The sequence below is a fragment of the Phocoena phocoena genome, chromosome 18, assembly GCF_963924675.1.
Source record: "Phocoena phocoena chromosome 18, mPhoPho1.1, whole genome shotgun sequence".
Taxonomy (NCBI): domain Eukaryota; kingdom Metazoa; phylum Chordata; class Mammalia; order Artiodactyla; family Phocoenidae; genus Phocoena; species Phocoena phocoena.
This window is the reverse complement of record NC_089236.1, coordinates 52,588,540-52,604,659: the sequence shown is the minus strand read 5'-3', so window position 1 is coordinate 52,604,659 and position 16,120 is coordinate 52,588,540. Positions and strand designations below refer to the sequence as shown.

General features: G+C 42.2%; 1 protein-coding gene across 2 annotated transcripts in view; it reads right to left on the bottom strand.

The window, feature by feature from the left end:
- Positions 1 to 14,095, bottom strand: part of SLAIN1 (SLAIN motif family member 1) — a 60,005-nt gene extending 45,910 nt beyond the window's left edge. For both annotated transcript variants that reach the window (XM_065896132.1, XM_065896133.1), the window contains exon 1: positions 13,482 to 14,095. In XM_065896132.1, coding sequence (XP_065752204.1) covers positions 13,482 to 14,095 — 614 coding nt within the window. The remainder of the gene's footprint in view (positions 1 to 13,481) is intronic.
- Between the last annotated feature and the right edge of the window lie 2,025 nt (positions 14,096 to 16,120).

Sequence of the window (16,120 nt, the reverse complement as noted above, 5' to 3'; positions counted from 1 at the left end):
GTTCACTTTCAGCACCTTCACCATTGCACAAGAGTTGGCAGGATTCAAAATAACCACCCTGGGGCACTACAAGTCATAACAAAGGTTTTCTCTCATTGATGTACTGTTTTAAGGTAGGTTTTAGAATATTTTCAGTGATAGGGTTATACAAAAAGGTTTACCTTGAGAATTAACCAACAGTTGACAGAAAAGAGAAAGAAAATTATAATCACAGGCTCTAGTAACTGACCTTGCTATATAAAGCTTTATTCTAATTACAAATCTCATTAAAGTAACACTACTTCAAGCAAAGTTACCATAATTCTAATGGGCAGGTATTCTTGAACTAACATACTTCATTATTCACTTTTACTGTTATCGTCCAGTCCACCACCTATTCGAGTAATCTATCCCAGAGGGCTGGGGAATGTAGTATTTAGCAAATTATTCTCATAGTTCGGGGTTGGCAAGCTTTTTCTGTAAGGGCCAGCTAGTAAATATTATAGGCTTTGTGGCCACATAGTCTCTGTCATAACTACTCAACTCTGCCTCTGCAGCCCCAAAGTTATCCCCGACGATAAATAATAAGTACGGCTGTGTTCCTATAAACTTTATTTATAGACACTGAAAGTCGAATTTCCCATAATTTTCACGTGTCAAAATAGTATTCTTTTGATTTTTTCAATCATTTAAAAATGTAAAAATCTAAGCTGATCAGCTACATAAACCAGGCAGTGGGCCCAATATGCCCACAAGACACAGTTTGCTGACTCCTGTCAGGAGATGAAGATTCTAAAATCTCTCTCTTAATCAACTTGACAGTAATCCTAATATGTCATTCTTCCCTTAGAGTGTGGACCACACTCTAAGAGAGCATGTTGGTTAGTTAAAAATTCTTATTCCTAGGTCCCACCCTGGCCTACTGTGTCAAGATTATCACCAATCTATGTAGATCCTTCCCTTTTGCCCTTCCTTGCTGTCAGACCTCTGCACTGTTACTGTGTAGCTCTCTCTAGACCCCTGTCCAGGACTGGGTAGCTCACTCTAGACCCCCAAACTAAAGGTTAGTCTAAGCCAGTTGTTCTCAATCTTTGACGTATTAAAATCTCTCAGAGGATTTGTTAAAACACAAATTGCTAACACCTGATTGCAGGCAGCTCTAACCTACCTGATTCAGTAGGTTTGGGGTAAGACCAAACAATGTGAATGTCCAACAAGTTCCCAGGTGATGCTGATACTGCTACGTGGAGACCACACCTTGAGAGGCATGCACTGTCCTGAGCCAATGGTGCCAGTTCCATTAACCCCATTTGCCCAATGACTGGTTCAGGCACAAGCCTTGGACACAGTCCTAGACAATAAAAACTGAGGGGAAATATTCTGATGGGCATGTGAGCAAGTTTCTCCTCATGTTTAAAGGGGTCACGAAAGACCCAATTATATGTTGCCTACAACATGAGTACTTTAAATATAAACACACGGGTTAAAAGTAAAAGGACAGACCGTTGCAAAGACAAATGAGCAAAACCTACCCACAAAGAAAACCCCAGGCCTAGAAGGTTTCACTACCAAATTCTACCAGATATTTAAAGAAGAATACCAATTCTCCACGAATTCTTCCAAAAAAATAGAAGAGGAGGGAGCACATCCCAACATGGTCTATGAGACTAACATAGCTATGAAACCTGATACCCAAACCAGACACAGACGTTGCAAGGTAAGAAACTAAAAACCAACACCCCTCAAGAACACAGAAGCAAAAGGTCTAAATGCTTTAGCAAATTTGGTGCGATCATATATAAAAGGTGTACTTCGTCATTACCAAGTGAGGTTTATCCCAGGAATGAGAGGTTGCCTTAACATTCAAATACCAGCGTAACTTATCACATATACTAAAATAGAAACACCATATGATAATCTCAATATACAAAGAAAAAAAACATATGACATCCATTCCTGATAAAAACTCTCGGCAAATTAAAAAAGGGAGGAAACATCCTCGATCTTATTAAAGGCATCTACAAAAAAGGATCCTTAACAGTGAAAGACTGAACACTTTTCCCCTACTGTCAAGAGCAATACAAGGCCTGCAGGTTCTAGCTAGCACAATCAGGCAATAAAAACATTTGGATTGGAAAGAAACAACTCTGTCTTTATTCACAGACGACATGATCGTCTATGTAAAAAAATCGTCTATGTATAAAGGAATATACAAAAAAAGATACTAGAATGAGTTTAGCAGCAAGACTGTAGGATACCAAATCAAAGTACAAAAGTATTTCTATATTAGCAACAACCAGTATTTTTGAAATTTCACTTCCCATTTACAACAGTATAAGAAAAACCATAAGATGCCTAAGGATAAATCTGACAAAAGATGTCAAAGACCCGTACACTGAAAACTACAAAACATTCTGAGAGAAATTTAAAAAGAAACAGAGAAACGGACCATGTACATGGGTCAGAAAACTAAATATTGTTAAGATGTCAATTTCCCTAAATTGATCTATTTAACAAAATTCCAACCAAAATCTCAGCATGCTTTTTGTAGACTGTAAAAGCTAAAATTCATATGGAAATGCAAAGATCCTAGAATAGCCAAAACAATGAAGTTGGAGAGCTACCGCTAACTGATTAAGACTTATTCCAAAGCTACAGTAATAAAGACAATTTAGGATGGCATGAAAATAAATAGATCAATGAAAAACAATAGATGGTCCAGATACAGAAATACTAACATGTGGAATACTGATTTTTTTTGACAAAGTACAGAGACAATTCAATGAAGAAAAGATAGTCTTTTGAACAAACGGTGCTGGAACAAATGGATACACATATACAAAAAGTGAACCTTGATCCATACTTTACACACTATCCAAAATGAACTCAAAACAGATCACAAAAATATGAAACCTAAACTGTAAAACTTTTAGAAGAAACTACAGATGAAAAACTTTGTGTCCTTGGGTTGGCAGTATTTCTTAGATACATATTTTTAGACTCAAAGCATGATCCATAAAAGAAAAAAAATGTATCAACTGGACTTCATTGAAACTAAAAGCCTTGCTCTTTGAAAGACTGTTAAGAGAATAAATGACAAACCATGGATTGGGAGAAAATATTTGCAAATCATTTATCTGATAAAGCAACTTATAAGTGGAATATATAAGAAATTCGGCAAACTTAATAAGCAACCCAGTTTTTAAAAACTGGTAAAAGATTTAAACAGATAGTTCACTAAAGATGAGCTATGGATGGTAAACAGGGGTATGAAAAGAGGCTAATCATTAGTCATTCGGGAAATGCAAACTAGAACGCCAGCGAGATCCTATCACACAGCTGTTAGAATGCCTGGATTAGCCATAGCAAGCCTTCGGGAGGACATCGTGCAACTGAAACTCCTATACTGCCAGCAGAAACGTAAAATGCACAACCACTTCGGAAACGATTTTGGCAGCTTTTTAAAAAATTAACGTACACCTACTTTCTGTTACAGCCACTCAAAAGTCATGAAGTATTTACCTGAAAGACACAAATGCCATGTGTCTTTGCAAAGACTTATCTGTAATAGCCCAAAACTGAAAACAACCGAAATGTTCATGAAAAGATGAGTGGTTAAAACAAACGATCGTTGTGTCCTTACAATCTAAAAACCTTCACGATAAAAAGAAATGAACTACTGATTCATGTAACAACAGAGGTGGGTTTCAAAATAATTATCTTGATTGAAAGAAGCCAGACCAAGCCAAACCAATGAAAAAGAGTACCTACCATATGATTTCACTGATACAAAAGTATAGAAAACACAAACTAATCTAGATTGACAGAAAACAGATCAGTGGGTGCCTGGACGTAGGCAGGACGTAGGCAGGATCAGGACAGGAGGAGATAGAAGGGGCCACAAGGAAGTTTAAAGCATTGGGCCATCTCTACTATCTTGACTGTGATGATGGTTTTATGGGTTATACGTGGGCCCAAATCTATCAAACAGTATATTTTAAATATTTGCAATTTATATTGCACTTACACCGTAATGAAGCTTTACGAAAAACTCACAGGACAGTAAGCAACTGACTTCCCGCCCTTCAGGGAGCCTGGAGCTGCCATCCACCAGGCAGCTGAATCACAGAAGCAGGTGCCACAGCCCCGACAGAAAGGAGCCACAACACTAGGCAACCGTGCAACCTCCTTATCTTTCAGCTTCTTTTAAATTAATACATTTTCCTCACTGTTTAATACACACACAGGTTCATGCACTGAGCGTCTGCTTGTTTGCAAACCTCTCTCAGCTCCCATGTGAAGCACTGCTCTGCCCATCACCTCCAGCATCCCACGGGACCGCTGCTTTCTCCTGCCGCTAGCAACCTCCACCAAGCAGCTTGCCTGGGGATTTCACACACTCCCACCAGTTTGGGGGTTTTTCTGGTAGAGCGTTTTGCTTTCTGTTTGCAGGGAACCCCTCAGGAAGATGTCCTTAATCTATTAGGGCCTACGTAATATGGTTCTCTAGTTTGACCACCCAGCCTCACAGCACATTCAAAGGCAGCTTCCCAGAGGTACATGTAATGGCTCTGGGACCCACTCTGCCATATTCACGTACCGGGACTTCTCTCTTTTCTCCTCCGCTGCCCACCCATGCTATCTGCTACTGTGGCTCACCCCGACCCTGCAGTTCACAGAATATGGGGGTGACCATGCGACTGAAAGCAGGGAATTCGGCTGAAAGCCTGCGTGAGGAATAGGTGGGACCCCAGATCCCCTCCTCTACTCCACACTGCCCATCCCACCACCCCTCCTCTGCCACAATCTAAGACCAGAGGCTTACTACTGACACGTGCATAAGGCTGACCCAGAGAAGCTGACTTTAGGCACACAGAACTCAGCTGAAAGACAGATGAAGTACCCGCACTGAACCAGAGAGGCCGACCAAAAGTCTACTTGCTGAATGGTTAGCACCCTAGCCCCATTTTCCCCTTTACATTCCGAGAATCGACTGCCTTAACTCCTATCTCCCAGAAGGTTTGATGTCTGGAGACACAGATGAACCCAAGAGAAGACCTAAAGATACTGAAACCTGAGCTGGCCACCCACCCAATCTCTGGTAAAGTCTACCAGCCAGAGTTCCACCCATGCAGAGCCTTAGATCAACTTCGATATCGCCTTTGGGTATGAATAGACAACCCACGACACCAGATATCTGGAATATTCCTTTTAAATAAAACCCTGAGACTAAAAGTATTGACAGAAGAGAAAAAAAGAACTGAGGAGGAAAAACAATGCAGGGAACAGATAAAAAATCCAAGACAATTATAACTGATACCATCTGAGAGAAAATGTTGCATTCACAAGACAAAAACAGGATATTTAAATGGAACAGCTTCTTCTTTCTTGGCAAGTGAAACAATTAAACTGTTATAGAAGAAACAAAAAATTCAATAAGTGAGTTTGGAAGATCAAGCTGAAGAAGTCTCCCAGGAGCAAAACATAGACAAAGATTAACAACCAGAGGAGAAGGATAAGAAAATAAAATGACTGTACCAGGCAGGCCTCCATCTCATTATTATAAGTTCTAAAACACACATGAAAGCGAAGAGAAAGTTATTTGTTTTAAAGGCAAAAAATTTTCCAAAGTTGAAGGCAGGCCACCAGGTTCTAGAGTGAAGCACCCACAAATGCTCAGTGCAACAAATGAACAGACAGACCCATACAAGGTACAACATGACATTTAAGAACCCTAGGGATAAAGAAAGAAACCTAAAGAAAAAGTCACAAAGGATTCAATACCCAAATCACATTGCACTTCAAGAGGTGTAAAACAATAAAAACTGGGGAAAAATGGAACAATGCCCTCAAACATGAGGAAAACTAACTTAGACTTTTATACCCAGACCAACCATGAATCTTGTATGAGGATAGAATAAGGACATTTTCAAATACACAGGATTTCAAAGTGTACTTCTCATGCATGTCCCCTTTCTCAGAAAGCTAACTGAGGCTGCATCCCACCCACAAGAATAAATGAAATTCCAAGACAAAGAATTTATGAAATAGGAGATCCAATATTGGCAAGAAACCCGAAGGAATTCCCATGGTAACAGCATTGTGCATCCAGCCTAAGGAGCAACAGTAAAGACTGGAGCAATGGGATTAAGCATTCTAGAATGGATGGCAGTACAAAACAAATTTTTAAAAACAGATTTAAGAGATTATCAAATACGTTTGACCTTCTTGAGAGATGTTATGGCTCCAGTATTTACAGAGATAAGTAGTAATAAGGGATTAAAGAAAGTGAAGGGGGAAAAGAGAGGCCATTATTGACTCGGAGGAACAAGGAGATTAGAGAAAACATGTAACATACAATTAACAGGACTCAGCTAATAACAGTGATAACCATGACACAGGTCATTACAATGATTTAAGAGAAAAGTTATAAAAACCATTACGAGAAGGGAAAGAAGATATGGTAGCTGGAGGATGAAGGGAAGAGGCCTTAGTCCTCATTTTCCAAAACAAGTCTATATCTGTTTAAGATCATGTAGTATAAAGACTGTTTAGAAATAAAGAAACTGCCAAAGGAGTATAAAGTAATATCTATGTGGAGGACTCAGAGGCAGGAAAGAGTTGGGAGAACTGCTACTTTCTGTAGTAAGCCTTGGTATAGAAGAGTTTTTGAAACATTTACATCCTACTTATTGTATTACCTTGATAGAACTTTAGAAGTACTACGCAAATATGTGGAATTAAGATAGAAGGGATCATTTTTAAAGTCAGTCTCCAAACAATGTTCCCAGGATAGTTTTGAGCCTACCATTTCTCTGACTAGGCCTAGAACTGGATTTAAAGAGAGAAAAAGGGCAGTGAGTTACGAAGATCACGTAGCTACAAACTCCCTGAGTATAACATGTCTCCAAAATTAGATAAGCAAGGTAAAACCTGTATTTCTCCTAAATGGCTCTTATCTTCTAAAAAGTCATAAAAATCACCTCTTTCACTGTCATTACAATGCCAGCAACATTTACAATATCCTAGTTTGCCATTGTTAATACACATACCTCCTACTAACTGCTCTTTCAACTTCTACCTTTCGTTGACAGTATATTAGAATATGGCAAGAATATGTGAAAAGCCTTAGTCTAAAACTTGAGAAGCCTTCAAATAGTAGAAAAGCTATCATTTAAAATGTTACACTCTAATTTTCCTTCACTTCTCTTCAAAACTTCCAAAAGCACATGACTAGAAACTATTGTCCTTCTCACAGAATCTTTTCTTTTTCATACACTTCATTTTCTGGACCCCCTGACTGCATACACGCACTAACACTGGGAGGCTAGAAATAATACAAAGTCCATCATAATAACCCTGAATGCTTCAAATGAAGTATTTCAAAATGTCTAGAAAAATATCTTGGTTGTTCTCAACGTTTGGTTCTAAAGTCATCCTTCTGCAGATAATTCAAAAACAAATGGTACAACAAAAATAATTACAGTAAGTCCCCTACACACGAACGAGTTCCATTCCAAGAGCACGTTCATAGGTCCAATTTGTTCATAAGTCCAACAAAGTTAGCCTCGGTTCCCAACTAACACGATCGGCTATATAGTACTGTACTATAATAGCTTTATAATACTTTTCACACAAATAATACATAAAAAACAAACAAAAAATAAAGAAAACATTTGAAAAGTACCATACAGTACCAGCTACATCACTGCCGCTTTTACGCTTGCTTCTGGACATCCTGGGATTGATTGGAATAAAGATGCTGTACTATTGGACTCTATACAGTACTGTACAGTAAAGTACACAAAAGCACAACCACTTGTAGAGGATGCACGCACATGACAAGGTACACCAGACAAGTGAACTAACTTACGCGATTGGACATGTGAACACACATTCGCATCTTTGAAAGTTCACAACTTGAAGTTTCGTTTGTAGGGTACTTACTGTACATGTATATCATAGACCCGTCACTGAAAAGTAATATGTGTCAATTTTCAAACAAGCCATTTTAAGAGTCTTAAATCACCATACGTTTTATTTGAAGGAAAGGTAAAACACCAGCACTGATTAGCACAATCAATCAATCTTAGCTTAGTTTCACTAGCATCTGCTAGAGTCAAGCTGGTTAGCCACTGCAAAAGAAACTTACCCCCAATAAGCTATTTAAAAGGATACATTAAGTCTAAATTTTAGTTACTGAAGGTCCCATAGCAGACTCTTCCCCCTCCCTCCACATTTATATCTAAACTCTATTTCAGTGTCTCACTGCAGTATTTCAAATTTACTCATTTGAAAGACACATCAGCACAGGCTTCAGTCAACTCCACTTGCTCCTAGAAAACACTGCGCATTTTCGATCAGCACTGTCAGAAAGTGAAGCACCCTCTGGTCTTTCCACTGAAAATCAATTATGCAAAAAAACAGCCTAGGTGGTCTAATTTAGCTGTGCCATATGTATAGTACAAGGTGTTCAACAGCTCTGATGAAAAATTGGCAATGACTCTAGCCAGCTGTCCAGGGTCTTGGTGTTACACATGGAAGATGAATATCTCATTCATTAAATTTTCCTTAATTTGTAGATATCACCATTTTCCCCTTGTATCATTAAGAACTTTTCTCCTAGAGTGGCATGGACTAATATATACACTACCAAATGGAAAACAGATAGCTAGTGGGAAGCAGCCGCATAGCACAGGGAGATCAGCTCGGTGCTGGTGCTTTGTGACCACCTAGAGGGGTGGGATAGGGAGGGTGGGAGGGAGGCAATATGGGGATATATGTATATGTATAGCTGATTCACTTTGTTATAGAGCAGAAACTAACACACCATTGTAAAGCAATTATACTCCAATAAAGATGTTTAAAAAAAAAAAAAAGAACGTTTCTCCTGTCCTTTCCAGTTGGGCAAGTTAAAGTCCCTGCCACATCTCTTTTAAAAATAAATGCCTCCTTTTATAGCTGTATTTTATACCAGTTGGCATGTTTTAATCTTGGCATTGTCTGAATACAGACTCGTCTTCTGGTTGAGGTGAGCAGGTTCTGACCTACCCCGGCACTACACTATCTTCAGGGAGCCGTGCTCTTCTACCTGTTTTCTCCAAGTCCGTTTTGCTTTGAACAGTACAAACTGGAGTTATTCTAACTTTAGCCATAATGCACAAATGCATTAACTATTTCAACCCAGGACATATACACATAAAACTGAAATAAGTTTAATCAAGACACATTTGTATTATAAGATACAATGTACCCTGGTCCTGATTTTATATTCCACTGACCTTCATAAAAAAATAATACTGAGTCAGTCCACTAAACTGACTTTATAACCTATTAATGGGTCACAACCATGCTTGGAGGAAAAAACATCAATGATTGCAAACACTTCTGAATCCATATAAATAAGTCTAAATTTTAGTCAATTCTTTCAGTAAATAACTGAAGAAGTTTACATAAGTTATTTCTCCTTGGCGCTTAACACTGAAATTAGGGAGCTGAAATAGGTCACAGAAAGGTCTAGTATGCAGTTAATGATTTACTGCTCCCATTGCCACTTCATACCAATCTGGTTCCCTCTCCTTGTACCCTGGTTCTTCTTAGCCTAGTGCTTCTCAGCCTGGTAACACTGGGACAGAGACCTTCAAAACATCCTTCTGTACAGACTGGCAAATCATCCAATCACACCATGTGCCACGTACGCATCAGGACTTTAGCGCTTCTGAACTTTTTAAATTTGCTCCTGGTACTCAGTTTCTCCCCTGTACTTTCTGGCCTATGGTCTCCTGGAGAGCTAAGGTTGTCAAATTAGTAGAAAGATAATGGAAGAACTGATACAGCAGGATGTGAAGTTTACTATGGGATTATAATAATTGGACTTAAGAATGAAGGTTCTGAAACCACAGTCAACTTTAATTTTCTGAGACACTGAATTTTAGCAGCACTGTGCTAATATAACCAGATTGTATTAAGGCAAAATGACATACTTTAAATTCAACTAAGATAAATATTTGAAGAAATAAGACAATTGTTTTGTTTCAAAGCTTTTCATCAAAACAAAAAGCAGAATACATCATTCTTCTTGCATCAAAGTTTTTTTTTCAATAAACAGAAGAAACTTACAGGTTAAATAATTGTTTGGAAAAAAGGCCCGAGACCTGACTGATCATTCACTAACTAATGAACTATCATCAAGCAAATACTCTTCCATCATTCACTTTTTTCTTTCGCACATAACTCTTGAGCCAAGTGCTGTCCAGGCTGTACATTCTAAGATTGTATTAGGAAAAACAGACTTACGTGAAAGAACTTCTAAAACATTCAATGATTAACCTACATTTGTGAACTTCCTTTCCTAAGGATCTGACATTTTAGCAGGAAGTGCTATTCTAAATAAATTATTAATTTTGTTTAACCCATTAGGATGAAATCATGATAAAAATGTATGAAAAATTGTAGGTGATACAGTTAAAGTAACATTATTAAGGACCAAGTTACTGTTAACGATGATGCAACTGTTATAGGGAAACAAAGATCTCCAAGATGTGTCCAATGAAAGGTAAGTGTAAAAAAACTGATGTGGATATATTTGCATATTGATTTGTATAACTATATTTTTACCTTGAAGGATCTACAGAAGGTTAACAGGGTTCACTCTGAGTCACAGTAGTAAATTGAGGACAAGACAGAAGACTTCTGTGACTTTATAAATTTATAAATAATTTAAAATAATCTGGTACATATTATCCACTTTATAAAGTTTTAAAAATTTATAAGTAATTTATAAATTTATAAATAATTTAAAATAATCAGGTACATATTATCCACTTTAGTTGTTTCTTAATAAACAGGGAAGATAAAAATAAGTAGCCTTCCTGCAAACATTATCAGGGAAACCAAATGAAAAGCACTCTATTGATGACAGCATCAGGCAGGGACACGCAGTTTGCAGTGATGAAGGAACATCAGAAGGCTCTGCAAGCATTAACAAGTGGGTTTAGCTTTGAAAATTAAACCCTGTTGACTGGTGATGAACAAAGAGGCCAAGTACTGCAATACAAATATATCTCAATGTATAAAAATGCTCTGAGGGCTTCCCTGGTGGCGCAGTGGTTGAGAGTCTGCCTGGCGATGCAGGGGACACAGGTTCGTGCCCCGGTCTGGGAAGATCCCACATGCTGTGGAGCGGCTGGGCCTGTGAGCCGTGGCCGCTGAGCCTGTGCATCCGGAGCCTGCGCTCCACAACAGGAGAGGCCACAACAGAGAGAGGCCCGTGTACCACAAAAAAAAAAAAAAAAATGCTCTGATAGAAAGTTTTCTGTAAATCAGGTGACCTTACAAAAATTTTAAGTCCATCCCACTAAGATTAATGATCCCTCCCTGTTTTTCCACCTGGGATTCTAACCCTGGGTGTGTTTTGAGGAAGATACTGCATAAACAGTGTGCCATTTGTCTACAGAAACATCTGTAAGCTGTCAAGGCATTGATTTAGTCATTCACAGACATACCTGATGAGTGAAATTAGTAGAACCTGCTGCAAATCAAACCTGGTTAGATTTGCTTCAAACCATCTGAAGTGCTACTAGGCTAATCTCACCGAGTAGGTGATTATTTTTAGTTATTTTAATGATGTTTTAACAAAAAATAACTACAAAAGGAAAGCCTAAGGTATCAAAATACTAGCAATAGTTGGAGGATAACTAAATATGGTAGAAGTCCATTTAATAAAAGAAAATATTACAATTATATTCACTGTACTAGCACAAATCTAATATAAAATATAAAATAGTGTATCATGATAAATTTTAAAGTGCTAATAGTTTTAAAGCACAGGATTGATCCTCAGCCAAAATACAGCAAGTTTCCTTCTATTATTTAAGTACGTATCTCCAGAAAAGGCCAAGTGGGGACTAAATCAATCTAAAATAATTTGAAATTGGCATAAGGGCTTACAGTTATTAGTAACAACCTAAGCATCACCATGAGAGCATTTTCTGGTACCATATTCAGGCTGAATCTGAGATTACAACACAGCCTGGACTTTACAAAAATAAAGGTGCAGCTTCTAAAGAATGGCTTAAAGTTCCAGAAAGTGGCGAGTTGTTTTGATTTTTACAACCTGAGTTACCTGCCCCGTTGCCGAAAAGTACTAAGCAGAAGGATGACTATGCCTTATTATATAGCTCCCTGTATTTTGATTCTCAGAATCAAACCAATTAATGTACTTTACGGTTAGAGTTCTCAACATAAAAAAGTGCAAGAGAAAAGGACCACCACAGTCCCTAATGGGAAACCAGCAAGGTTCTCCATCTCCCATTCCCTCCGGAGCAATCACCCAACATAAACACAAAGAAAGTGAGGAAGACCCAGCTTGGAAAACAGGAAGAGGACCTAAGATTAAAAGAACTACAATTACTCTTCATGCTACTGCTACGTACAGGTGAATGCTGTTCATTCTCCCTGCGTGAACCTAAGTCCCACCTGATCTGAAGCTTCTATTCATCTGACCACATCACACTACCTCTAACGACTGAGGAAAACATGCGAACCAACCAAAAGAAGTCATGAAGTGACTGCTACCCTATGAGCAAGCACCATTAGAAACAAATAAAGGAATCAGAACACCCCTCTCCCCTCCCCGCCGCAAGGTACTCACTGAAGGGAAGCAGACAGAGCTAACCAGATTTCAACTGAATGCTGCCAGCCTCAAGTCAATAAAAACTAAAAAAAAAGTTTCTCTAATCTCACTTTTCTTCAATCACCAGTTTAACTTTTTAAATTAAAGCAAGTTCCTTGGGTCCTAGGTAACAGAGTGCCTTCAAGCTGCTCACTCCATTCCCCGAAAAGCCTTCATTTTTTTTTTTTTTTTTTTACGCCGTTACTGATGGGAAAGCCAGTGAGGTCAGCACACTGGAAAAAGCGAGCCTGTTTCTGAAGTGAGAAGCTATGAAAGAAGATGCAGCGAATGAGGACAAACCACTGAACAACTCAAACAGTAAGAACGACTCTCTTAAGGAGAGATTCATCACTCCTCCATGCATCACTAGGCGCCTTGGGGTGCCGAGGAGGTAGGGACAGCACGCAAATCCTGTCCGGCCTTGGTTTGGGAGGACAAAACAGTAACAGTCGCAGATGGAGGCCAACCCCTACCCATCCCCCGTCACTCCCAAAAAAGACTGAGGAAAAAGAACACGACTGAGTGACAAAAAGACAAGATAGCATGGATTTTGCAGTTAATGCTAACGAGGAGCGTGGCACCCAATCATCAGCAAAGACGACAACACAGGAGAGGAAAAGGACCAGTTCATCCCCAGATGGGTCAGCCTGAGCTGTAACAAAATAGGTTTCCACCCTGGTGAACAGCCTCCGCTCATCGCCCGGCTCGGCACCTGCCAGGTCACCCCGTCTGGGGGCAGTGGCTGAGGTCCCCCTCTTCCTTCCAGCCCTCGCCCTCCCCGGGCGTCGCAGGCGAGGGCCCCGAGGGAGGGAGCGGAGCTCGGCAATACCAGGTGCAGTCGTCCTCGTCCCGCCAGGCGGCCACGCTCTCCAGGTCCAGCGGCTCCACCTCGTCCAGCAGCGTGGGGGGCGGCGAGGGCGGCGCGGCGGCGGCCCCGGGAGGTGTCCCCGCGCCCCCCGGCTCCGCGCCGCAGCCGCCCGCGCCGAAGAAGCCCGCCGCCGGCTTGAAGTAGACGAAGGGCGCCTCGGGGGGCTGCGCCAGGCTGCAGAGCAGGGAAGGCGCCGGGCCGGGCAGGCAGTAGGTCCCCGGGAACGCGGGGCCAGAGCCACCGCTGCCGCCCCCGCCTCCGCCCCCAGCGCCCAACGCCAGCCCCAGCCCCAGTCCCCCCGAGGCGGCGGCAGCGGCGGCCGGGGGGCTCCGCGGAGCCAACGGGCTGCAGGCCCCAGCGGGGGGCGGCGCGGCGGGGGGCGGCGGCGGCAGCAGCAGCAGGTGCGGTGCGGCGGCCGCGCTGGCCGCCCGGCTCCGCAGCTGCTCGTTCTGCTTCTCCAGCTTGCGCACCAGCTCCTGCAGCTTCTTCACCTCCAGCTCCGCGTTCACCACCGGCCCGGAGCCCGCTCCGGAGCCGCCCCCCGCCGAGGCGCATTTCACCTGCTCCGCCATCATCGTGGTCCCCGAGGGCGCCGCGGCCGCCGGGGGTGGGGAGGGGCGGGGTACGCGCCGACGCGCCGGCTCCTCGGGCCGCGGGGAGGCTACGGTTCCTTCGCTGCCGCCCCGGCCCGGGGGCCGACTACGCTGGGGCAGAGGCCGAGACGGCTGTTCGCATCAGCACCGGGCCGCTGCCTCTCTGCGAGGCAGCCGCCGCCGCGCTGCTCTGCACATGCTCAGAGCCTCCCTCCAGTCCCTTGGGCGCTGCGGCGGCTCCGGGTTTTAGCCGCGGCCCCCGGGCGGGGCGGGGCGCGGGCGCCGGGTGGGCGGGGCGGGGGTATCGGACCAGCCGGGGGGCGAGGCGTTCCCGAGGGGCGGGGCCGGGAGCGCGGGCTGGGGTCCGGGGGCCACCGCCCCCGGCCGCGCTACCCAATCCCAGGTGCCTGATTGGACTTGGCCCGAACTTTCCCGCCACCGGCACTTCCTCCCGCCGCGGGGGAGGGAGCGAACTGAGCTGACTTCGGAGCTAGGGGCGGGTTTCTAGAAAAAGCAGCCGCAGCAGGTGCCTGCCCTGCAGGAGGGCAGCGTTTGCCCGCCGGTTCGCTACCTTACTAGAGCACTTGGGCTTAACCGTATCGTCTACCAGCCACTAGCTAGTTAAACCTATAGAAAACCAAAAGACCGGGAAACGGTATCGTAAGAACCAAAAAGTAATAAACGTGGAACGGAAAGGCTTTGAGGTGATGCTATTAATCCCTTGATTGGTAATACAAAAACAAAATGGTGGGAGAGAAGAGGCCGAGGAGAAAGAAAATCTCCTTCTCACTAAGAGGGGGGAGAGTGGCCTTCCCCCCACTAAAGAGCCAGGTGTTCAGTTTTTTCTAAAACTGTCCGGTTTGAACTATTGTATTACCATCAATGTTTGCCACAATAAAAGAAAAACATTTTTATACTGTATACATTCATTAAACAAAAGATCTTTGAGCACCTAACTCTGTGCCAGATACCATTCGAAGAGCTGGCCATGCATTCAAGTGAACAAAACAGGCAAAAGTCATTACGGGAGAAACATGAGTAAAGTTGAATGGTGTTCCATCTGTTAAATAATTTACAAGCTATTAGGTCAGACTTGCTGGCTTGAGGTTGGGGAAGAAAAAGAGAAAACCTCAGAGCTTGACCCCAATACCCCGAATCTCACCTGCAAACTTGCCTTTTCTTACACCTTCTGGAAATTATTGGTAGATCTGCTTGTAAAAGCGAGGTGAGGGGTGGCTTAAGCAGAAGAATTGAGTCTTTTCATTCAATTGATATTGATGTAGCATTTTGGGGTGTTTAACACAGAGAAAAGTCTGAGATTTTATTATGAGAAACTTCCACACAACTGGTTCTCATCCTCAGATGATATACTATCTAGTGAAGGTCCCTGCTCTGGGACTTTACATACCAATTTTTGTGTCAATGTACCACATCCCTCTGGAACTGGTTATTGTATCCGTTGGTTTTAGATACAGCTCTGTGGCTTCCTGCTCAGAAACACTTGTGTCTTGTCAGTTGTCAATCTATATCTCCAACTTCTGTGTGTAGGGTGAGTGATCTGCATTTAACTAGCTTGGTGAGATCTTCCGTAAATTGGATAAATATGTGTGATAACTACCCTGAGCCTTCCTATCTGGTGTCCCAGCTTGCTAGACCACCACCTAACCACCTGTATCACCCATCACCTTTCCAAGTTTCAGTCTATCTTCTAGATATACTGGTTATTACTAAAACCTGGAGAAGTGGAGTAATACTACTGAAAGTCCTAAGTAAAGAATCTATTGAAGGATTTTCCGCATGCTCAGTGGCAGATGTGGGTAGCAGTATCCCTGCAACACAAAGAAAGGGAGACAACAGACACAATGAGAACAAAGAGCTGCTGGGTTCTACATTAACAAAAGAAATCGGGAATAGGCACAGAAGAGCGAAGACAACAAGAATTAAGATGTAAAGAAAAGCAGTCATTTTACTGCGAAATTTATAATAAACATCCTTCTCCTCCATTTA